Source organism: Oncorhynchus gorbuscha, linkage group LG02 (genome assembly GCF_021184085.1).
Source record: "Oncorhynchus gorbuscha isolate QuinsamMale2020 ecotype Even-year linkage group LG02, OgorEven_v1.0, whole genome shotgun sequence".
NCBI classification, from domain to species: domain Eukaryota; kingdom Metazoa; phylum Chordata; class Actinopteri; order Salmoniformes; family Salmonidae; genus Oncorhynchus; species Oncorhynchus gorbuscha.
Genome location: NC_060174.1, coordinates 84602152 through 84628360, shown reverse-complemented (window position 1 = coordinate 84628360; position 26209 = coordinate 84602152). Strand labels below are relative to the sequence as shown.

The 26209-nt window shown below is 43.5% G+C and overlaps 1 protein-coding gene across 1 annotated transcript; it reads left to right on the top strand.

Moving 5' to 3' along the window:
* The first annotated feature begins 6374 nt into the window (after positions 1-6374).
* ypel2a (yippee-like 2a) lies at positions 6375-22308 on the top strand. Its single transcript, XM_046325116.1, has 5 exons — positions 6375-6529; positions 17245-17524; positions 19678-19721; positions 19854-19962; positions 20446-22308. Exons 2-5 carry the CDS (start codon positions 17417-17419, stop codon positions 20533-20535), a joined length of 351 nt encoding a protein of 116 aa, XP_046181072.1. The 5' UTR covers positions 6375-6529; positions 17245-17416; the 3' UTR covers positions 20536-22308.
* Positions 22309-26209: the final 3901 nt, after the last annotated feature.

The window sequence follows — 26209 nt, the reverse complement described above, 5'->3', positions numbered from 1 at the left end:
ATCGTGAGATTTTGAGTGAAAACCTCCTTCCATCAATCAGCAAGGGCATTGAAAATGAAACGTGGCTGGGTCTTTCAGCGTGACAATGATCCCAAACACACCACCCGGGCAACGAAGGAGTGGCTTCGTAAGAAGCATTTCAAGGTCCTGGAGTGGCCTAGCCAGTCTCCAGATCTCAACCCCATAGAAAATCTTTGGAGGGAGTTGAAAGTCCGTGTTGCCCAGCAACAGCCCCAAAACATCACTGCTCTAGAGGAAATCTGCATGGAGGAATGGGCCAAAATATCAGCAACAGTGTGTGAAAACCTTGTGAAGACTTACAGAAAACGTTTGACCTCTGTCATTGCCAACAAAGGGTATATAACAAAGTATTGAGATAAACTTTTGTTATTGACCAAATACTTATTTTCCACCATAATTTGCAAATAAATTAATTAAAAATCCTACAATGTGATTTTCTGGATTTTTTTTCTAATTTTTTCTAATGAATATTACAGGCCTCTCTCATCTTTTTAAGTGGGAGAACTTGCACAATTGGTGGCTGACTAAGTACTTTTTTGCCCAACTGTATAAGTTGGCTTATTTGTATATTTTGAAGTGAAGCATTTAAACTTTGTTTTAATTGTTAATGAACTAGTGTCAATGTTGATTAATCACATATCACAATCCTGCAATAAAGAGATGAATGTGTTCTGTCTGTAATGTTTCTGTGTTGTGTCCTGAAAGGAGCATTTCCTTTTTGTCTAGTTGTAAGTTCTCTACTCTGTTTTATTTGATTGTCACTCTCAGTACATCAGCTATGTTAATTCATTTCGCAGCCATAGGCCTACAGCATGATGGCATGACTGGCTTTGTGGGCATCTGTCATCTGAAGCAGAGAATAGCTGAAGGAATACCTTGTTTACATGTTCAGCTATATGTTCTCAAACCAGATCCAGGCTGTATCATGTCCGGCAGCCATTGTAAATAAGAATTTGTTCTTAACTGACTTGCCTAGTTAAATTAAAGTGCTGACGTAAATTGTGTAATGCAAATCCAACCCTTGTAATTTAGGTACAGTATGAAAATAAGGCGATGACAATTAGGCTACAGGAGATGAGCTTTCCCACCCAACCCAACATGCATACATTCATTTTTTTCTCCAACTGAGATACGTTCCGAATGGACCAGAGGACAGTCAGATCTGTTCCAAAAAGGCCAATGAAAAAACATACCCGTGCTGGTTTAGACCCGTTCAGATCCAAGAATAGAAAGAAATCTCCAACTGGGCGCTGCCAGCGCCATCAATAAATGAGCGATGTTGGCCAAATGATCCACAGTTAGGCCCTACGTGTCCTTACCTGCCTATAAAAAATTACAAAAACACTATTCGATGTGTATCATATTCACAACTTTATAGCTTATTTTATTGTTTTTACTGTCTTCAAACTATAATTGCCCACCTCACCGTTCAGCTGTCGGGTATTTGAGCGCTAAATACATCAGGGCATTGTATACATGTGTCCACTGTATGATATTTAAAAATATGTTCCCAAGACTGACATGCATTTCTTTAGACTTGTCTAAATACCGAGCACAAAATTAAAAACACAGTTCAAACTTAATTTAGCCAACAAAAAACGAACATATGTTTGCATATTTAAAGAACTGGTTTAGATTATTTTAAGCCTACAATAATAATTACATACAATAATGATAAAACAAATGATAATGAATACGAAAATAAATAAATTGCTAAAATTGCATCAAACCTGAATAGCGAGTTGCACACAGTCCTTTTTGCCGCGCCAACTTTCTTGTCTTTGTCCAGTACAATATTAAAACTTGTCCACGAGGACATTCCCCTTGTCGCCATTTCACTATACTCCTTCTCTTCCAACTTTCGCTTTACTTTAATTAAAAAGGCCTCCATCTTCACAATTAACAATAGCCTAGGCCAAGGCTCCTTTCACTCGCTCTCTTCTCAGCAGCAGAGGTGAGCTACAAGCTTGCTCAGTTCTCATCACCTCACAGACATTAAATTAACAGAGGATGGGTCCAGTCAGTAAATACATTTTAATTGCACATACCGTGGCAATTATATCAGACCCACCCAGATCCTAGACAAAAAGTTAGAATTATCCCAGGTCGGATCTCGGAATTTCGGGTTCTGTTGGACCCGTGAAGGCCTATAAGCTATAAAGTTTAGAATATGATACACATCGAATAGTGTTTTTGTAATTTGATATATGCAGGTAAGGACATGTAGGGCCTAACTGGGGATCATTAGGCCAACGTCACTGATTTATTGATGACGCTGTCAGCGCCCAGTTGGAGATTTCGTTCTCTTTCTACTCTCGGATCTGTTTTCCCACAGGCCATTTTGTAACAGATCTGACTCGAAACAGAATTCTGTTTAAAATAATAATAATGTATGTATGAGAAAGTCACGGATCCATTTCGGAACAGGTCCAAAGGACCCGTGAAGACCTCTATCATAGAGCAACCATATACTGTTCATCTATGGGAGCAACTGGAACAAAATTGCTAAAATTAATGAAATTAAATTAACCTCATAAAATGTTACCTGTAATGCACATCTCCTGTAGCCTAATTGTCATCTCCTTATTTTCATAATGAACCTAAATTCCAAAGGTTGGGCTCCCAAGTGGCGCAGCAGTCTAAGGCACTGCATCTCAGTGCAAGAGATGTCACTACAGTCCCTGGTTCAAATACAGGCTGTATCACATCCGGCCGTGATTGGGAGCCCCATAGGGCAGCGCACAATTGGCCCAGCGTCGTCTGGTCAGGGTAGGCCATCATTGTAAAGAATAATTTGTTCTTAACTGACTTGCCTTTTACATGAAAAAAAAAATATATACTCTGCATCACTGACCCTGGATAAACTGGCGACTTGTTTAACATGGCCAATCGGTGCTTTTAGGTGCTTTAACTAGCTAGTTGGTTATACATAGGTAGTTTACGAGGTTAGCTGGTTTAAAAAAACTAACCTCATTGTACCTGTCCTCTGCTCTCATCCTTCTAGACCTATCGGCTGCCTTCGATACAGTGAACCATCAGATCCTCCTCTCCACCCTCTGGGCATCTCCGGCGCGGCCCACGCATTGCGTCCTACCTCAGGTGGCGTGGCGAGAATCTGTCTCCTCACCACGCGCTCTCACCACTGGTGTCCCCCAGGGCTCTGTTCTAGGCCCCTCCTATTCTCGCTATACACCAAGTCACTTGGCTCTGTCATAACCTCACATGGTCTCTCCTATCATTGCTATGCAGACGACACACAATTAATCTTCTCCTTTCCCCTTCTGATGACCAGGTGGCGAATCGCATCTCTGCATGTCTGGCAGACATATCAGTGTGGATGACGGATCACCACCTCAAGCTTCGGCAAGACGGAGCTGCTCTTCCTTCCATGACATCACGGTTGACAACTCCATTGTGTCCTCCTCCCAGAGCGCTAAGAACCTTGGCGTGATCCTGGACAACAAACTGTCGTTCTCAACTAACATCAAGGCGGTGGCCCGTTCCTGTAGGTTCATGCTCTACAACATCCGCAGAGTACGACCCTGCCTCACACAGGAAGCGGCGCAGGTCCTAATCCAGGCACTTGTCATCTCCCGTCTGGGTTGGCTGGGCTCCCTGCCTGTGCCATTAAACCCCTACAACTCATCCAGAACGCCGCAGCCCGTCTAGTGTTCAACCTTCCCAAGTTCTCTCACGTCACCCCGCTCCTCCGCTCTCTCCACTGGCTTCCAGCATCCGCTACAAGACCATGGTGCTTGCCTACGGAGCTGTGAGAGTACCTCCAGGCTCTGATCAGGCCCTACACCCAAATAAGGGCACTGCGTTCATCCACCTCTGGCCTGCTCGCCTCCCTACCACTGAGGAAGCAGTTGGCTATAGTCAAAATAGCTCTGGCTATGGTGGTTTACAGGAGGTTCCGGAGACACCTGAAACCCCACCTCTTTAAGGAATACCTAGGATGGTTTTAAAAAAAACTATTGTAAAACCTCATTGTACCTAAATGACTTAAATGTAAATGTAAAGTACCTAGCTACTTGTCCCTCAAGATACTACAGAAACTTTAAAAATATATATATTGATATGGCCAGCATTGTAGATCATTTCTCCTCGCTGGCTGCAGTTTTAGCCCATCTCGAAATAACAGAGAAATGCTGTGAAAACCAGCGTGTTTGGAATAGTAAATGAAATCTGGACACCGACTGTAGGCCTATAACCTCTCACATGTAACGTAATAGTAACTCCTGAAGAATTATGCAGTTCTTGCAGTGAAATTGTACAACAAATGTTAATTTTGTCTCAGGAAAAGGAGTGGAGAAATATTATTTAATATGATTTATTTTAGCATCTCCTCTTGAGAAAATGCGAATATGCATGCAATGTGTTATCTTTTACACTGTTATGCAATCAGACAGTATATATAAAATACGCACTTAAGACCCACGTGAGTCTTATCAGAAACGCGTTTTTTCGTTCTCAGCTTTTCATTTTCTTAAAACCAGTCAAACGGATGACATTTGGACATTTCGCACAGGACCAATCTGTTTTGGAGTTATTGCGTTTTCTCCCAGTCCCTAAACGAAACAGACAACTTTACCGGTGTTAACTAGATTACTAATGCATTTTATCAATATTCTAGTGACAGTATTCTAGTATTCTAGTGAGCACTACTTTATTTACTCTTCTGGAGCAAGATGTTATGAAATAAGAGAAGCTGCATGTATCAAACTATAGTTGACAAACAAATGGCCTACCAAATGTCGGATATTATAGTATGGCCTACCAAATGTCGGATATTATAGTATGGCCTACCAAATGTCGGAAATTATAAGCATAAATATGTCTTAATTAGGGGTGAACGTAGCCAGTAGTAAACTAATTATTATTGTTGTGGATCGAACTGCGCAAGTAGCCTACTTTTTTAAGTGATTTGTTTGACAATCAGATGAAAACGTCACACAACCACAATGATATGCGGAACTGAGCCTGCGCAGACCGAAAAAAACAACAGTAAACAGGATAAGATGTTTGTTTACATGCCACAGTATCCCGTCTTTAGATCAGCATACTCCAGGCATTTATCGGGTTTCTCATAACCGAGATACAACATTTTTGAAGTTATTGTAAACGGGGTATGTTTGTCAACTCAAAATCACAATAATTGAGTATCCGAATAATAACGGAATATTGGTATGCATATAAAGTGGTCACTGTTCCGAACCCTCTAGCTGATTTCTGCCATGGAACTTGGTCATGGCGGCTTTTGTTGAATTAACGTCATATTTGACATTTCATAGCAGATTAGAATAATTTACGTATTAGGATAAGATAATTGGGAAAGGGGTTAGGGTTAGCTAAACACGCACATTTGACAGAAGCTGGATCCTTTCTAGCCACGACGAGGCTTATTTTACTGGAACCCTAGCAACTGAATTATCAGCGACGGCACAGCATTACCCACTAGATGTCGCAGTTAACCAAGTTCTCGAGTGTGGTGTGAGAATTCTCTACATGGCCCCCTAACAGAAAGTAATTATTTCCCCTGCAAAAGTTTAAATAACGCTGTAATTTCCAATGCTTCTTATGTATATTTGGTCTTTCCTTAATTGTGTCCTCCAGTGCTGTATGTATGGCATGTTCATGCATACTTCCAGCTTTTATTATAATGCTTAACACTAATATATGGTTCTGCAGGTAGAAGGTTTGCTGTAATCAATGCGCCAAATACAACAAGTGTAGACCTGACCGTGAAATTCTTACTTACAAGTCCTTAACCAACAAGCAGTTCATGAAATAGAATTAAGAAAATATTTACTAAATAAACACGATAAAATAACAATTACGAGACTATATACAGGGGATGTCTGTACCAAGGCAATGTACGGGGATACAGGTCAGTCGATGTAATTTATACACGTAGGTAGGGGTAACGTGACTATATATAGATATAAATAAATACATATATATATATAGAGAGATAATATACAGTGATAATGTATGTAGACCTATTTGCTTTTCTACCATGACTGTAATTATGGAGAATATTGAAACTTGTCCATGTTGTTTGGTAAATTGGTAGGCTAACGTTACTTACTGAGGCGCAAAGTGTGCAAAGAACTTCTGTCTATGATCGCCACGCATGTGGTTCACTACTGCGCAACGTACAGTAGGCACCCAATGTTGCGGGTGTAAAAGAAAGTAGGCACTTGATGCTCAACGCGCAACGATTGGTCATCCGCATTACCATCTGTAGCCAATGGGAACAATGTTGCTATGCTGTAATGTTACATTGATTGGTTCCCTTGAATGTCAGTCTGCCCTAGACGGGTACTGTCTTTGCTCAATTTAAACCGTGCGCTCTACAGTCAGTATCCGATTAACATCCTCTGTTTATCGAGGCTTGAAGTCAACGCGTAGAAGAAAACCCTTTAACAGAATGAGCAGGATTTGCAACACAAAGTTGTGATCTGCAAAGGACAAGAGGCGACGATTGAATTTTCTCTATCCAAAGGTACAGTCAATGCTTATTGTTATTGCACAACTGTACAGGTAGGTTTAAAACGGATTGCATCTTGTCCGAAAGTTCATAACGGGGCCTGAGACATGATTATAACTATTTTACAACAATTACACAATAACATTTCTGACCGACCATGCTTGGTGTATAACCTGCGGGTGTATTGTGCGAGTAGAATTGATGTCGAATGTCCGCAGTGGCACTGGATGCGCTGGTTTAGATTACACAAAGTTGGCAGTGGCGTATTCTGCACCACCGCTTCACTGTCGTCTACCCTAAAACGCGCGATGGAAATGGAAGTTGCAAAAAGGAATGCGTTATTAAATTAAATTGGCTCTGACTTGTTTTTGTTGACAGTTTTGTCCAATGTTGAAAATCATTTTTCATTACTTCTGCCACATTAATATAATTGACAGGCTTAAATTGGTTGTTTTAACAGCTATTCAAAATATTACCATCGTTTAGTGGTTGTATTATAATTCCTAATTCTATGGTTGTAACATTGTAACATCGATGTCATTGTCAAAGGTTCGACAATACCTGATGTCAATCTTTCCTATTGATTTTCAGTGACCTCATAGCCCAGTGAGGGCTCTATCGTTTTTCTCCATTCCTACAAAACCATACCAAAATAGTGAATCCAGTTTTATGGTGGGCCACGTAAACAGATGACAGCTGGTTCCCCTTGATTAGTCTCATAGATCTAATTTACTCTAAATCAGCTTGACCAAGTTGGCAGAGAGGGAATGGGTAGCTATTTTTACCCACTGTAACATCTCTGTTCAGTTCGACATTTCATTATCATCCGAGTGTGCGAAACAGCGCCCCTCTGTCTCTCTTACGTGTAGGCCATCTATCTGATATCTGGTCCAAACGAATATTACATTTTTGCTTGCCATAGCGAAGCCAGGGAGCATTTGGCCTCCCTTGACCCCAAAAATAGAACAGTATTTCCAGTCAGCATTGAGCTAAACTGAGCGAGCACAACTGAATGGTCCTGGCAGAAAGAAAAGTGTCAAAGGAAGCCGGCTTGGATGTGGCTCTATCCGATCAAATCGCTTTGAGAGCATATGTCATGAACAGAAACAACTTGAATTGTTGCATCTCATTGTGTTATTGGTCTCCGGTGTCTAGCTAGCTAAAATGGTCCCTTTCTTAAATTAGCTATGGATGTAGATAGGGATTTGGAATTGTGGTTTTCCTTAATTCTCCGTACTGGCCAATGATTATAACGACGATTCTGATCCAACCATTAATTCATACATTGTTGTGCCCCTGGCCTGAGAGGATGGACGTTCAAAATGTAGCTAGATGTAGGAGGCTAATGTTAGCTAGCTAATGTTGCCCATGAATGGAAGTTAGGTTGGCGAGCAAGCATTTTAGCCACGTAGCCTAAGATAACAAGAAATAAAAGTGTGTACTGTGATAGCGTGATAGACATGAAAGAGAGGAGGATGGCATTGGTGTTTCTCTACAAGTAGGGTGCTTGGCTTCCCTGTTGATTTTTACCCATCCACTGCTACTGCTTAGGTTCCTATTTAGTCATAACCTTAACTGGCAAATTAATAAATCAACCACTTAATAGGTAGTTTTAAAACCACCCAAATGAAGCTACCTATGGAACACAGCAGATTAATCACTTGATATTGTCAAGCACTCAATGTTTGTCACCTCTTTCTTAGCCACTCAGTACTATGACAAAAAACAGCCTTTTAAATAATTGTCAGCACAAAATCCTAGCGTTTGTCATGAAGTCTGTGCCAGGACATGAAGCAGTGCAACAGAGATATAGCTGTGTGGGAGTGTTGTTGTGAGCCCCAGGGCCTTCTGAGTAGGAGGCTTTCTCTCAGTCAGTCTGCATACGAATGGCTGTGTATGGCTAGACTGAGGTTAGTACGGTAGCTCACTTTGCCATTCAATCGCCACAACAAAGACTAAAAAAATCAGAGCTTACAGGACAGGTATAACACAGTCAAGCTGGTGATACACATAGTCAAGAATCTTACAATTCAACTTCCATTCCCCCTGAACAGCCTAGTGTTGCATATTCAGTCAGTGTTTAACTCCATACTTTGCATCTTGGTAGGGTTGTGTAAGGTAACGCCGGTATAGTATACATACCCTAATGCGCATCACATATGCAATAGAACACCGTACAAGTCAATAGACCCCAACTGGATATGATATTAGTGTGTATCTTCTTCACCGCTTCATAGCATCTTGTGTGTGTAGAAATGGTGCTATACTGCTGGGTCCTCATATGGCAGTGGATCAATTCAGAGACCAGCTGTCTGCATTGGCCCTTTCATTCACCCAATGCTAATAAATGGAGTGAGAGAGCATGGCGGGGATGTTGACACGTTCTATCCAGCTGGTCACACCTATTTCCTGCCAGTCCTTCACACCAGCTGGGACATTAGCAGAACGTTCTACACCCCCTCCACACATTCAGGAGTTTGTCCTGTGTTGTGAAGGATGTGGTGCATTCCATGTCTACGTTTTGAACAGGATCTGATTGACCTGAAAATCCGTGGTAATAATAGACTACCACCACATATCAACTGGGAATCATATCAAATGTTATTTGTCACATGCTCCGTAAACAACAGGTGTACACTAACAGTGAAATGCTTACTTACAGGCCCTTCCTAACAACGCAGAGAGATAAATAATAGAAAAAAGTCATAAATACACAATGGTTAATGACAACGTGGCTATATACACAGTGTACTAATACTGAGTCAATGTGCAGGGCTACAAGGTAATTGAGGTAGGCAGCCATGCAATCTCCATAGACAAACATCAGCAGTAGAAGGGCCCGTACTGAAGAGCTCAGTGACTTTCAAATTGGCACCATCATAGGATGCCAACTTTACAACAAGTCAGTGTGTCACATTTCTGCCATGCTAAAGCTGCCCCTGTCAACTCTATGTGCTGTTATTGTGAAGTGGAAACGTCTAGGAGCAACAATGGCTCAGCCGCGAAGTGGTGTTTTAGAATACATTTTTATTGAACCTTTATTTAACTAGGCAAGTCATTTAAGAACAAATTCTTATTTAACAATGACGGCCAAACCCTCCCCTAACCCGGACGACGCTGGGCCAATTGTGCGCCGCCCTATGGGACTCCCGAATCATGGCTGGTTGTGATACAGCCCAGGATCAAACCAGGGTCTGTAGTGACGCCTCTAACAGTGAACGGGACTGCCGAGTGCTAAAGCGCATAAAGTGTAAAAATCCTCTGTCCTCGGTTGCAATACCCACTATTGAGTTCCAAACTGCCTCTGGAAGCAACGTCAGCACATGAACTGTTCGTTGGGAGCTTTGTGAAATGGGTTTCCATGGCCTAGCAGCCGCACACAAGTACAATGGCAAGCTTTGGCTGGAGTGGTGTTAAGCTCGCCACCATTGGACTGGAGCAGTGGAAATGCGTTCTCTGGAGTGATGAATCAGGCTTCACCATCTGGCAATCTGACGGAAGAATCTGGTTTTGGCAGATGCCAGGAGAACCCTGCCTGCTCCAATGCATAGTGTCAACTGTAAAGTTTGGTGTAGGAGGAATAATGGTCTGGGGCTGTTTTTCATGGTTCGGGCTAGGCCCCTTAGTTCCAGTGAAGGGAAATCTTAACGCTACAGCATACAATGACATTCTAGGTTTCTGTGCTTCCAACTTTGTGGCATCAGTTTAGTGAAGGCCCTTTCCTGTTTCAGCATGATAAATCCCCAGTGCACTAATCGAGGTCCGTACAGAAATGGTTTGTCGAGATTGGCGTAGAATAACTTGACTGGCATGCACATTGCCCTGACTTCAACCTCATCAAACACCTTTGGGATGAATTGGAACGCCGACTACGAGCCAGGCCTAATCGCCTAACATCAGTTCCCTAATGCTCTTGTGGCTGAATGGAAGCAAGTCCCTGCAGTAATGTTCCAACATCTAGTGGAAAGCATTCCCAGAAGAGTGGAGGCTGTTATAGCAGCAAAGGGCAACCAACTCCAAATTAATGCCCATGATTTTGGAATGAGTAGTTTGATGAGCAGGTGTCCACATACTTTTGGCCATGTAGTGTAAGTAGGGTTAAAGTGAATAGGTAACAGAATAGATCAGGAGTAGGAACCCTGTTCCTGGAAGGGCCCAGGTTCTACAGGACTTTGTTCTAACAAGGCACCACACCTGACCAACTGAGCTAATTGATCAGTTCAGTGATTGCCTAAATTCAACACACCTAGTCGTTTCAGGTCGGTTAAATTAAAAATAGGAAGTGCCTGTGGCACTCCAGGATCAGGGTTGCCTACCCCTGGGATAGATTATAAACAGTAGCTGCAGCGTATGTGATGAGTGAGTGTGCTTGTGCATGGTGTGTGTTTCTATGTGTATTTCTATCAATGTGTGTGTGTATTGTGCATGTCAAAATTTGTGTAGGCCAATGTAGACCTACATGCATGTCAATGTGTGTGTGTGTATCCATCCTCCGCCGACGTCATTGGCCAGCCATCCCTCAATGGCCCAGCCCCCTGACTGTCTGTCTGGCCAGACCCTGTGCTTTGCTTTGCTTTGCCCCCTGTGGGTCTGCTGATCTGCTACTGAATGATAGGTAGCCTAGTAGTGGTAGCCTAGCAGTGGTAGCCTAGCATTGCCGAGTTACTGGGAGCCGTATGTGCAGTCTGGTGATGGAGTGGCTGGCCTACATACAGCAGCAGCCTAGTCTGGCCATGTAGCTGTATACTGTCACACTCACAAGCACCTGACACCAGTACTACTGCTGCCACTGACCTGCTTCTCCAACACTCTCCTTTATTTATTTATCATTTTATCATGTCTCTATCTTTCCCTCATCCTACTGCAGTCTTCCATTCTCTTTATTTCTCTCTACTCTAAATCAATTCAACTAAGTTGGCAGAGGGGTGAATGGGTAGCTATCTTTACCCACAGTAACATCTCTGTTCCTTTGGACTTTTCATTGTCATCTGACTTAAGGTCATTATGATGAAATAGCAACCTAACTGGCAAATAAATAAATCAACCACTTAATAGGTAGTTTTAAAACCACCCAAATGAAGCTACCTATGGAACACATCATAGAAGAAGCATCACTTGATATTGTTAAGCGCTCGATGTTTGTCACCTTTTCCTTGGCTCTGTACCATGTCAAAAAAAGCCTTTTCAGCCTTTTAAATAATTGGAAGCATAAGCACAAAATCCTAGTGTTTGTCATGAAGTCTGTGCCAGGACATGAAGCAGTGCAACAGAGATATAGCTGTGTGGGAGTGTTGTTGTGAGCCCCAGGGCCTTCTGAGTAGGAGACTTTCTCTCAGTCAGTCTGCATATGAATGGCTGTGTATGGCTAGACTGAGGTTAGTACGGTAGCTCACTTTGTCATTCAATCGCCATCACAGAGGCTGGAAAAATCAGAACATAATGTCCCTAACACCAGTACTACTGCTGCCACTGACCTGGTTCTCCCACTCGCTCTCCTTTTATTTATTTATCATATTTTATGATGTCTCTATCTCTCTCTCAACCTACTGTTGTCTTTCATTCTCTTTATTTATTTATTTCTCTCTCTGGTTTTCTTATTCTCTTTCTCTTCCTGCTGCACTCTTGTACTTGCCACCATTTCTCTCTCCATCTCTGTCCTCGTTTCTCTCTCCACCGGTGTCCTCGTTTCTCTCTCCATCTCTGTCCTCGTGTCTCTCTCCACCGGTGTCCTCGTTTCTCTCTCCATCTCTGTCCTCGTTTCTCTCTCCACCGGTGTCCTCGTTTCTCTCTCCATCTCTGTCCTCGTTTCTCTCTCCACCGGTGTCCTCGTTTCTCTCTCCATCTCTGTCCTCGTGTCTCTCTCCACCGGTGTCCTCGTGTCTCTCTCCACCGGTGTCCTCGTGTCTCTCTCCATCTCTGTCCTCGTGTCTCTCTCCATCTCTGTCCCCGCGTCTCTCTCCATCTCTGTCCTCGTTTCTCTCTCCATCTCTGTCCTCGTTTCTCTCTCCACCGGTGTCCTCATTTCTCTCTCCATCTCTGTCCTCATTTCTCTCTCCATCTCTGTCCTCATTTCTCTCTCCATCTCTGTCCTCGTTTCTCTCTCCATCTCTGTCCTCGTTTCTCTCTCCATCTCTGTCCTCGTTTCTCTCTCCACCGGTGTCCTCGTTTCTCTCTCCACCTGTGTCCTCGTTTCTCTCTCCACCTCTGTCCTCGTTTCTCTCTCCATCTCTGTCCTCGTTTCTCTCTCCATCTCTGTCCTCGTTTCTCTCTCCATCTCTGTCCTCGTTTCTCTCTCCATCTCTGTCCTCGTTTCTCTCTCCACCTGTGTCCTCGTTTCTCTCTCCATCTCTGTCCTCGTTTCTCTCTCCATCTCTGTCCTCGTTTCTCTCTCCATCTCTGTCCTCGTTTCTCTCTCCATCTCTGTCCTCGTGTCTCTCTCCACCGGTGTCCTCGTTTCTCTCTCCATCTCTGTCCTCGTTTCTCTCTCCACCGGTGTCCTCGTTTCTCTCTCCATCTCTGTCCTCGTTTCTCTCTCCACCGGTGTCCTCGTTTCTCTCTCCATCTCTGTCCTCGTTTCTCTCTCCATCTCTGTCCTCGTGTCTCTCTCCACCGGTGTCCTCGTTTCTCTCTCCATCTCTGTCCTCGTTTCTCTCTCCACCGGTGTCCTCGTTTCTCTCTCCATCTCTGTCCTCGTGTCTCTCTCCACCGGTGTCCTCGTGTCTCTCTCCATCTCTGTCCTCGTGTCTCTCTCCATCTGTGTCCTCGTTTCTCTCTCCATCTGTGTCCTCGTTTCTCTCTCCATCTGTGTCCTCGTTTCTCTCTCCATCTGTGTCCTCGTTTCTCTCTCCATCTCTGTCCTCGTTTCTCTCTCCATCTCTGTCCTCGTTTCTCTCTCCATCTCTGTCCTCGTTTCTCTCTCCATCTCTGTCCTCGTTTCTCTCTCCATCTCTGTCCTCGTTTTGCCTGCCCTTTTTTAGATGATCTCTCTCACACCCTTTCATTCTCTTTTCCGACCCCTGTGTTTTCTAATGACCGTCACTCATGCCATGCCAGCCTCATCTCCGTTCCCAAGGCACGTGCCTTTGTTGTATTAGCTAGTTGGCTGAGCAAAACCTCACAACCACTAACAAATGTAACCTTAACTGATTACTCTTCGTCAGTTAGCTAATGACAACATGTGTCAGATCATTATATCTCAGATGAATGATGCTGTTTCAACAGTCTCACTCCTTCAAAATAATAAGCATGTTTTTGGTAAGGTTCATTCTCTTCTCACTATAGCATTCTGGTTCCTTGGTGTCCTCCAGATCCTACAGTCTGCAACATCTCTTTTGTTGTGCAAACGTGAAGGGCCCTGCCATTGACAGAGGACCATTTGATGCAACCTCCACCAAGGCTAGTTCCTTTGTTATCAATGGCGGCGATTTGGTTGCAGTCTGTAATCTCAATTTGAAAAGGGGGGATGAAGAGGGAGAGGGCCCTTCTCCACTGGGGGTGTTCCTGGGTGATCTGAAATCATGAAGGACAATGGAGAATTTCCTTCCCCATGGAGAGGTGTCTCCTTCAGTGACTTGTGAATATTGGTCGGAGTCGCCGTCCTGTGTTGAATGTAGGTTTTAGATGTGGATTGGGAGAAGGAGGTGTCCTACCTGGCCAGACGGTGTGGGTGAGGGCAGTGGGGGGTGAGGTGTCGCTACATAGGGCCTATAGTAGATGAATCCAGATCCTACATGGGATGGTTGGATGACTGGGGCTCATTGGTAGCCAGGCAGTAATTTCCAGACTATTTAAATGGTTGCTGGGTTAGTTTTTAGGCCTATTTGAAACGACCTCACCATGATAGCTTGTCATCTCTTATCTTTGCTGTCTGGCTGTTGTTTCAGTCTTTCATCTTTTGATATGTGCGTTTATTTTTAACCGCTTTGCTGGGGTGAAGGTAGACCTGTTATCGAGGCTCCGGTAATGAACCGTGTAGAGGCTTGCTTTGGTTTTCATTGGTTTTGCCCAGAGGGAAGACATTAAGGATGGAGTCTGTCATTTGTGCTTGTTAGGGTAGAGAATAGCTAGTGATGCCTGCCCACACCACACACACACACACACACACACACACACACACACACACACACACACACACACACACACACACACACACACACACACACACACACACACACACACACACACACACACACACACACACACACGTGCAGTCTGTGTGAGGTGCTGCAGTTGTTGCCCACAGACAAAGCTGGCAATGTATGGCTTCTACAGCCCAGCCAACCTCTTTTTGTTTGGAGATGAGTGTCTTCTCTTCTCGGGCTGACATGGTTAGACTAAGCTAGAAGTTATTGATTGGGGCTTCTGAATGGGCAGGATGGCAATGATTAGACATTAGGTATCTATGGGCACAGTTCCTTTTTCATATCAATGGTGGTCACAGTAAATGAACGTTTGTAATCCCAAGCTTGATTCCGTCAAAAGGCGATGTGTGTTTATTTGAACAGGCTCGACTGATACAGCTAGCGCCTTTAATCATTTGAGATTGCGCTTGACTGATTGATTGGCCATTTGGAATGGTACACACACACACAAAGACACACACACAGTGTAAGCTCAGAGGTAACAGTGGACTTTAGTGTCATGGCTGTTGTCACTTTGACTGGCCACCATGGCGGTGACCCTTGCCCAGAGAGAGAGAGAGAGATAGCTCAGCACTTCCATTCTTCTCTCAGAGGATGGTGGGTGCCCCCTACATATTGTGCCAGGCCCTAGGTCCTTAGTCAGCAGGCTTTACAGCAGGCTTACATGGCATGAGCCGCTTACCTAGCGCGAACTGCTGAGTAGAGATACAGGAGTGAGCATTCTGGACTCCCTCTGTATGGCTAGTGTGCACTAACAGTATAGGGCCCCTGTAATGGACAAAATACGGGCACGGCCATTGTTTATGTGGCCAGAGGGGGAAATGTGGTAGCCCTTCTTCACAGTATGGAATCATCCAAAGAATCATTCCAAAAATGTTAAATTGCAAACCTTACATGAGTCTGAATTACAAGTCTGTCTGCTTCCTTCTTGCTGTTGTCTTGCAGTCAGACCAGGTGAAATGTAGACCTATGAAAAAGCATGGCATGTTTTTATTTGTCGAGAGTAGTTGGAATGCTATTTCGCTATGAAGCAGACGACCTTTTTAATCACGTTGCGTGTCAAAGCACGCGATCAGTGGTTGTGACAAAGGGTGTGATAAGTGGGTACAGTACAGCAGTAGTGTACCCTTCCTCCATTTCTGATTGTCTGTTATCTCTTCAGCACTGTCTCTGCCACTTTAGCCTTTGTGGTGCTGATGTCACAACCCTCTGATCACAGCATCTAATCAATCGCCTGTGTGTGTGTACGCGAGCGCGCGAGGCTAACCACTCTGCCATATGTTTGATTAGCTCAACAAATCCTTCCTCTCATTCAATTAGCAAGGTGAAGATCTCTTCTTATCGTGTTCTTTTTGCTTCACTGACAGTTCCTTTTCTCAATGTGCTTGGTATATTGACGTTGACCACTCAAAAACTATATTTTGGTATTTGTTTCATTAGTCCACTGATGATACAGTCCCAAAATGTTTTTAATGTCAGAAATGAGGTTTTCAAGATATAGAACATTCAAAATGCAGAAAGGTTCACATATGACGTGTGTACAGCAGGTTGTTTTAATTAGACCTGTTTTAGAATTCAAAGCCACTGCTAACATTGTACAGGTGGATATCATTCCAGAGCTATTAAAAAGTGCAACACCAGCGAAAATGGAAAAGTATTCTAAGAAAAACTTTGTTGTGAGATATGGGTACATAAAAAACACGATAATGTACATCAATGTTGATCATTTTGGTGCTGGAACAGTAGCAGGCCACTGAGGCCCGTAGAAGTAGCATTTTACTAGCTCCGCCACTACTGCATACACATCCTGTCCTACACACCTTTCTTTCCCTCAGCTCCTCTTTGTGCGAGTTTGGTTGCCGTAGTCTATAGACCACACACATACATACATTTAGCTACACACTCCTGGACACTTCCATACATTTAGCTACACACTCCTGGACACTTCCATACATTTAGCTACACACTCCTGGACACTTCCATACATTTAGCTACACACTCCTGGACACTTCCATACATTTAGCTACACACTCCTGGACACTTCCATACATTTAGCTACACACTCCTGGACACTTCCATACATTTAGCTACACACTCCTGGACACTTCCATACATTTAGCTACACACTCCTGGACACTTCCATACATTTAGCTACACACTCCTGGACACTTCCATACATTTAGCTACACACTCCTGGACACTTCCATACATTTAGCTACACACTCCTGGACACTTCCATACATTTAGCTACACACTCCTGGACACTTCCATACACTTAGCTACACACTCCTGGTGGAGGGCATTGTATTGAATTGGGTAATAATTCACAAACACTTTCCACCATTCTTTAATAAGAGAGAGCCTCAAGTAAAGACTTGTTGGAAAGATTGGGTCAATGAACTGGCTTTTTTCAAAATGATTTTCCCACTCCGTGGAGTGTAGGTCTGGATCATTGTGTCTGTGTGCGTTTATACATGTGTGTAATATTCATATTTGGCATTCTCAACGCAAAATATTTCTGTGCCTTGACGAGAAACATGATCTGTTATCGTGGATCCATATTAAAGTGCCCCCCCCCCCCCCCCCCAGGTGTGTGCCTCCCACCCCGCGCCCCACCACGGCCCTCACCTGTGTGTTGCGGTGCTTCCCCTGCGAGCCGTCCTGGGCCGGCAGCCCCTTCCTGCACCGCCCCCATACTTCGCCCAGCAACAGCAACGCCGTCGCCCCTGAAACCGCTGCTGTCTCCCAGGCAACTGTCATCATGACGCGCTCCAAGACCTTCCAGGCCTACCTGCCCAACTGCCACCGTACCTACAGCTGCATCCACTGTCGAGCTCACCTGGCCAACCATGACGAGCTCATCTCCAAGGTAGGCTTTTTCGACAAGGACAAAAAAGTTGAAGTACATTTGTGAACAGGGCAGCTATGTCATGTGTATGAAGCTGCATAGCAGAGGAGCTCTGCAGTTGTAGTTAAACCCCATATTTTAACAGCTGTAAATCCTTATGCTGGCACACTTCCTAGCATCTACTGCAGGGCCTTAGTGTGTGTGTGTGTGCGGTTGCATTTGACCGAGACTAGATTCTGTCTCAACGCGATTGCTTCCATTTGCTCATTTGCTTACGATAACATTGGACATTCATCGTGTTCCACCAGGTTGACCCGGGTTCACTTTATTCCACCAGTTGTTGTGGTCATTAACACAGTAACGGCCCTGAATTACTTAACACATGTCAGGATCAAGGAAAAGCCCTTAATCCATTTAGCTTTGTGTGCAACTGCAAGAGAGAAATAACGAAGGAAATGAGAGCGAGATAAAAGAGAGGGGCGAGAGAGGTCATCATATTACTGTCACCTCCTGGAACTCTCTAGACTAGAGCATCATGGGTAATATCCCCGGGTGGATGGAGAGGCCAGGCCACAAAGCTCCCTAATACAGAGACACACACAGCTTTTCATAGACACTAGTGGGCTTTTAGTGTAAGCCAGCAGCACATCAAAGCAGATTGACTGTGTTCACTCTGCAAACACACAGTTTCCATGGAAGCAGCATGTTTTTATGTCAGACTAAAATAAAGAGGGCAATGATTGCATGTGTGTGTGGGTGGATGATTTTGTGTGTAATGTGTGTCTGTGTGAGAAAGCCAGAGAGAGAGAGAGTGAGAAAAAGAAGGGAGAGTTTGTAGGAGAAAATGTGTGCATGTGTGTGTGTTAAACCATAGAGGCTTCATGTTTATCTACAATATATTAGATAGCATGGAACATAGCCACAACACAGCTCCACACCAAACACCACACATACAGCACAGCTCCACACCACCCCATACATGACACTACACCACACGCCGCAGTACCACATCAGCGCTGTCAAATCCAAAGCGACTTACAGTCATGCGTACGTACATTTTATGGGTGGTCCTGGTCTGGGTATCAAACCCACTATCCTGCCGTTGTAAAGCTCCATGCTCTAGCAACTGAGCTACATAGGACCACCCCATACCATATAGCTCCATCCCCCACACTACACCACAGAGATCCATCCCCCACACTACACCACAGAGATCCATCCCCCCACACTACACCACAGAGATCCATCCCCCACACTACACCACAGAGATCCATCCCCCCACACTACACCACAGAGATCCATCCCCCACACTACACCACAGAGATCCATCCCCCACACTACACCACAGAGATCCATCCCCCACACTACACCACAGAGATCCATCCCCCCACCATACACACCACACAGATCCACCCAGGCTCCTGGTGGCTACGGAGCTACACACATGTCACATTGCGACACACACTACCAGCTTGGCAAAAGCAGCCAATCGTAAAACCTTCTCCCTCAGGGCTGTTTTTTCTATGGCCATATGGTAGGGCAGAACTCTGACTCGGCCTATCAAAAGGCTTGTATTATGTGTCTCCTGTGAACTCCTTTGTGGTTATTGAAAATACGTTGTCGTTAAAAGCTTGAATTGATATAGGTTAAAGGTATGTGTGGTACATATCATATAAGTGGCTAGGTAGGTATGTACGGTATAGGTAGGTATGTACGGTATAGGTAGGTACGTACGGTATAGGTAGGTATGTACGGTATAGGTAGGTATGTGTGGTACATATCATATAAGTGGCTAGATAGGTATGTACGGTATAGGTAGGTATGTGTGGTACATATCATATAAGTGGCTAGGTAGGTATGTACGGTATAGGTAGGTATGTGTGGTACATATCATATAAGTGGCTAGATAGGTACATACGGTATAGGTAGGTACGTACGGTACATACCATATAAGTGGAAAAACAATACCATGTTAGCATATCAATGAGATTTAATGGGATAGAGAATGGGATACCTTTGTTTTAGGAACGTGAGTGATGCCATGTGTCTGCCTTGATGCTAGCATCGCTGTGGAAAACAGGTGGAAAAAAAACCCAGACCATTAATGTCTACTCCCGTGATAGGATTGTGACATTTCTCATCCTGTTCTCCCTCTCTCTTTGTCTCTCATCCAGTCCTTCCAAGGAAGTCAAGGTCGAGCTTACCTCTTCAACTCAGTGTAAGTACCTGAGCCTATTTTTATTATTCTCCAAATCAAACTCCCATTTTATCACTTTGCCACCCCTCTCTATTTTTTACACTTGATTTTCTTCACCTTTCTCTCCATTTATCCTCTTGCTCTCCGTCTCAGGGTGAACGTGGGGTGTGGACCAGCAGAAGAGAGGGTTCTGTTGACAGGGCTTCACGCGGTGGCTGATATCTACTGTGAAAACTGTAAAACTACGCTGGGCTGGAAATACGTAAGTAGCTAATTCCATAGGAATCCCCCACAAACAGATCTCTAGACATGCAGGTGTATAACACATCTATAGACATGATAAACAAATGCTCCACATTGCTGGTGTCCCTGGCTTCGCTTTGTGGGGTAACTATGTGTATGTGGGTGTGTGGAGGTCAGTGAGAGAGACCCGGGTGGTACGTGGCCTTGTAGTGTTTTATGGTGTTGCCATCTGTGTGATGTTATTAATATCCTCCACGAGGCCTAATGCTCCAGCACTGTCAAGGGGCCAAAAGTGCTGTTGTCGACCTAGTACACCCATCAACAGGGGGATGATAAGCACACAAACACACACACTCTCACCCATGCATATGCACCTACAAGCACTCTACGTCACACACACACTACGTATTGTATTAGGATTACGTATAAAATAACAAGAAATGGAGATCACACTGTTCACATTTACGACAATGCTCCAGTGTGTCTCTCTTTCTCTCTGCAGGAGCATGCCTTTGAGAGCAGTCAGAAGTACAAGGAGGGGAAGTTCATTATCGAGCTGGCCCACATGATCAAGGACAATGGCTGGGACTGAGGGGGCTTATCTAACCCCTAAGGTTTACTGCTAGCTCATCCACATGGCCCTATTCACCTGAGACACAGCTCATGTACTCCCACAATACACAGGTGTAATGGTGTGTGTGCGCGAGTGTGCGTGCATGTGTGTTTACCAGTCTAAAGCATATACAGATATGCACAAACACACACACACACAGTTGCACAGAGACGCGTGTTTGTATTCACTCTGCATGCTGAAGCTTTTCCAGGCCTCAGGGTGGACAGGAGCCGACAGGTTAAGGGTTATAGGTCATAGGTTATGGTCTCTCTGGGGGATGAATGAGATGAACAATGACCATGGTAATGGACAAACAAGAATGGACCCCTCCAACCCCCCAAGACCCACTAACCCTACAATGAGGTGAAATTCTGTTCAACATTCCGTTTTTTACCTGCATTCACCCTCACTACCCTACATGGATCCTTCCACATTAATGCATTTTTTGGTTACTATGTTTCAATGGACTCCATTGAATTAGGAATTAGAATCATTGTATAGGATCTCAATGATGGGCAGACTCATTGAAGACACCAACCAACCAGAATCACCAGACTTCTTGAAGCCTGAAATCGTCCAAAACTCCTTTCAACCAAATCAGCACCTTATCGTTCGGAATTGAGTTTGAAACAGATTGTCATAAATCTAATACTGCTTGATTGTTCATCTGAAAAACAAATCTTTGCTGTTCTTAGTTTTTTTATTTGAGCATGTGTTTAAGCTATGGATATATTTGTTAATTTATTTGGTATTGTTTGGGGACAATCCCCTTTTCCCCCTTTGTTAAAAGGTAGTAGCTTTGTTGGTTCCCCCCTCATTTCCAATGGTAGCAATCTTAAAAAGGAGGTGTCATTCAAGTTGTCATCCCTTTGCCGATCTGAGTGTGCTATTACCACCCTCTGTGAATGTTTTAGTAATGGCAGTGTGTGAGAGGAACCCAGATTGCACAAGGTTTACATGTCAACTGGGTAAAGAGACCGGGGGGGGGGGGGATTTAGCACCCGTAGCTCTTTTCAGTCTCAAAGCAATGCAGACATGAAGGTGATGCAAACTGATGAGGAAATTAGGCATGTGAAGTGCCCCTTTCCTAGACGCTGATCTGAAGTCAGTGTTGTGTCACCCCCCATCCCCCCAGAGGTTAAGGTTAGGATATGGAGAGGGAAAGCTGATCCTAGAGCTGCAACTTCTAACACGCACCTCACACAGACTGATGGTTGTGAACTGGTGGTTCTCTGTTTACCTGGGTCTGCATCCTCCACTGCCTCCTTGCTTTGTTTTGTTGTTTATTTGATAAGATTTGAGAATTACAACATTTAAAATGGACTTTCTACAGTCTGGAACAGGAGAACCAATCAAAAGCCACAGAATACCCAATCAGAGGGTGTCACACATCCCAGCACAACAACCAAAGACTCCCATCAACAATAAGTTGACCAAACAATGGACCTTGCGATTGATTGCTAGTATCAGGAAGTTGCCGAATGAAAGATTGTGATTGGCCGAGAGCCACTGTCGAACCTTGGCCTTTCTCTGTGAGATAATGCATTGTTTGGTTGCGACAATTACAATGTTAATACCTGTATATTCACTATGAACATGTGCATTATTATGTAATGATAAACAGTATTACACCATGTAAATAGCCATATTCAATGTTTTATTTATTCAATTGATGATTATTTTAATCTATGCTCTGCTGTCTGTCTTGGGGCCCCTTGGACAGTTAGATTTCCTACTTTTTTACTATTTGGAGAGAGAAAAAATAAGAAAAAAAGTATTTTGCAAAGGAAGGAAAATTGATGGAAATATATAGTATGGAGACTCAATAAAGATTCTCATTTGATTGATCTGAAACAGAGGCCAGAGTATGTTTAATACTCGCCTGGTTGCTAGTCTTGTACTTTAGCCAACCCCTTTGGCTTTTGAGATGACAACAACCACAGGTAGCCTAGTGGTTAGAGCATGGGGCCAGTAGCTGAATGGCTGCTGGATGAAATCCCCCGAGCTGACAAGGTAAAAATCTGTCATTCTGCCCCTGAACAAGGCAGTTAACCCACTGTTCGCTGGTAGGCTGTCATTGTAAATAAGAATTAGTTCTTAACTGACTTGTCTAGTTAAATAAAATAAATAAAAAACACAAATGAGCTGGCTAAAACAGAAACAGATCTGGCAACCAGGGTCATTGTATTGTACATACAGTGCCTTCAGAAAGTATTCATACCCCTTGACTTATTACACATTTTGTTGAACCTGGATTCAAAATGGATTCAATATTTCTTTCTTACCCATATTCACGCACACACGCATACACACTATCCCATCATGATAAATTGAAAACATGTTTTTTTAAATGTTTGCGCATTTATTGAAAATGAAATACAGAACCATCTAATTTACATAAGTGAGTCAATACATGTTAGAATCACCTTTGGCAGCGATTACAGACGAGAGTTTTTTGGGGTCGATCTCTAAGAGTCTCTAAGACACCTGGATTGTACAATATTTGCACATTATTCTTTTTCAAATTCATGTCAAGTTGTTTGTTGATAATTGCTCAACAGCCATTTTCAAGTTTTGCCATAGATTTCCAAGCCGATTTAAGTCAAAACTGTAACTAGGCCACTCAGGAACATTCAATGTCGTCTTGGTAAGCAACTCCAGTATATACAGTACATGTGTTTTAGGTTACTGTCCTGCTGAAAGGTGAATCTGTCTTCCAGTGTCTGTTGGAAAGCAGACTGAAGAAGGTTTTCCTCTTCAGTATTTTACCTGTGTTTAGCTCTTTTCTGTTTATTTTTAAATAAAAAAAACATCTTAATCCTTGCTGATGACAGGCATACCAATAACATGATGCAGTCACCACCATGCTTGAAAATATGAAGTGATATTCAGTGATGTCTTGTTGGATTTGCCACAAACATAAGGCTTTGTATTCAGAACATAAAGTTCCTTTCTTTGCCACATTTTTTGCAGTTTTACTTTAGTGCCTTATTGCAAACAGTATGCATGTTTTGGAATATTTCTGTACACGCAAACTTCATTTCACTCTGCCATTTAGGTTAGTAATTGTGGAGTAAGTACAATGTTGTTGATGCATCCTCACAGCCATTAAACTCTGTAACTGTTTTAAAGTCACCATTTGCCCCATGGTGAAATCCCAGAGCTGTTTCCTTCCTCTCCGGCAACTTAGTTAGGAAGGATGCCGGTATCTCTGTAGTGAATGGGTTTATTGATACTCCATCCAAAGCGTAATTAATAACTTCACCAAGCTCAAAGGGATATTTAATGTCTGCTTTTTTTCTTTTACCCACCTAACAATAGGTGCCCTTTGCGAGGCATTGGAACACTTCCCTGGTCTTTGTGGTTGAATCTGTCTTTGAAATTCAGTGCTCAACTATAATTGTATGTGTGAGGTACAGAGATGAGGTAGTCATTCAAAAATCATGGTAAAGACTATTATTGCACAAAGAGTGAGTCCATGCAACTTATGTGACTTGTTAAGTACATAACATTAAAATAACAAAGGGGTTGAATACCTATTAACTGAAAACATTTCAGCTGTTCATTTTTAATTACTTTGTTAAAAAAAAAAATGTTTTTAATACAGTGGGCCTCCCGAGTGGCACGGTGGTCTAAGACACTGCATCGCAGTGCTAGCTGTGCCACTAGAGATTCTGGGTTTGAGTCCAGGCTCTGTCGCAGCCGGCCGTGACCGGGAGACCCATGGGGCGGCGCACAATTGGCCCAGCATCGTCCGGGTTAGGGGAGGGCTTGGCCGGCAGGGATGACCTTATCCCATCGCACACTAGCGGCTCCTGTGGCTGGCCAGGCGCAGTACACACTGACAAGGTCGCCAAGTGTACGCTGTTTCCTCCGACACATTGGTGCGGCTGGCTTCCGAGTTAAATGGGCATTGTGTCAAGAAGCTGGTTGGGTTGTGTTTCAGAAGACTCACAGCTCTCAACCTTCGCCTATCCCGAGTCCGTACGGGAGTTGCAGCGATGAGACAAGACTGTAACTACCAATTGGATACCACGAAATTGGGGAGCAAAAAATAAATAATGAATCGAATGTAATAATATAAAAATATAAAAGCATTATTCGACTTTGACATTATGGGGTATTGTGTGTAGGCCAGTGACATGAAATCTCAATTTAATCAATTTTAAATTCATACTGTAACACCATTTTTTTGGGAAAAGGGGTGTGAATACTTTCTGAAGGCACTGTATGCTTTCACTTTCCAGCTGCTAGGATAGCACCATTAAGATGGATTCAGAGAAACTTGCATAACTGACAACTGTTCATGCATGCATTTATTATCCCATGAGACAAAATAATTTGTCCCAACATCTGCTGGACTCTCTAAGGCTGGTACATAATGTGTAAAAATAGATGCAGTTAGACATTTTGTACATTGGATGTCTGAAGAGGGTATTAGCCTCAGCTGGTTATCATCACCGGGCTCTCGGATGTGCCTGGACCTCCTGCTCTATTTCAATAGCAGCAGATGGTGGGACAGGGTCTCCTAGCAACTGGGTTTCAGGGGCAACAGTATGAATGGTTGGCATTAGTGTTCCCTGACTGGTACTCTGCATCATGGTACAATGCCACAGTAGAATTCTGGGTTGCCATCCCTCCCTAATATATTATTTTGCGTGGTTTTATTAGGGATAGAAATGCTTAGTTGGGATATGTGTGCATGACTTGTTCTTGAGCCAAGATAAGAGCATTGAAAGCAATGGAAGAAAAGCATTCAAGTTGGAGTTGCATGTGAATATTCAATTACAGGTCAGTTGCTGTAATGGTAGCATCACACATTCAAATAGAACTTAATTCATACCGTATTCAACGTTAAGCTATGTAGCAGTGGAACAGGGTTACTAAAATGCCCGACGCCACTTGCTAACCACTACATCAACAAAAAATGTATATACACTGAACAAAAAGATAAAGGCAACATGTAAAGTGTTGGTTCCATGTTTCATGAGCTGAAAAAAAAAGATGAAAAATCACGGAAATGTTCCATACGCACAAAAAGCTTTATTTCTCTAAAAATGTTTTGCACTTGGCTCCTTTCCATCCACCTGACAGGTGTGGCATATCAAGAAGCTGATTAAACGGCATGATCATTGCACAGGTGCACCTTGTGCTGGCGACAATAAAAGGTCACTTTAAAATGTGCAGTTTTGTCACACAACACAATGCCACAGATGTCTTAAGTTTTGAGGGAGTGTGCAATTGGCATGATGCCTGCAGGAATGTCCACCAGAGCTGTTTCCAGAGAATTGACTGTTCATTTAACTACCATAAACATCGGTGCTGAGGAGTATTTCTGTCTGTAATACACCCTTTTGTGGGGAAAAACTAATTCTGATTGAAACTGGGGAGCCAGGCCCAGCCAGTCTCTTAGTCCCAAAGCCATAACATTACTTGCTATAGATAGGGCCATTGTACATGACTCTGAATGCACAGTGCTGGCCTTGTCACATACTCCTTCTGTATGAGAGTCCTTCATGAACAGTGAGAGCAGCGTTTCCTCTCCTGCAGCTGCTGCTCCATTTTCTTTGGTCCTGGCCTCAGGAACCACATGCTCTATTTAGTCTGCGGGGCCAATGGGTGTGGAGTGGAGTTTTTGGAAAGAGTGAACATA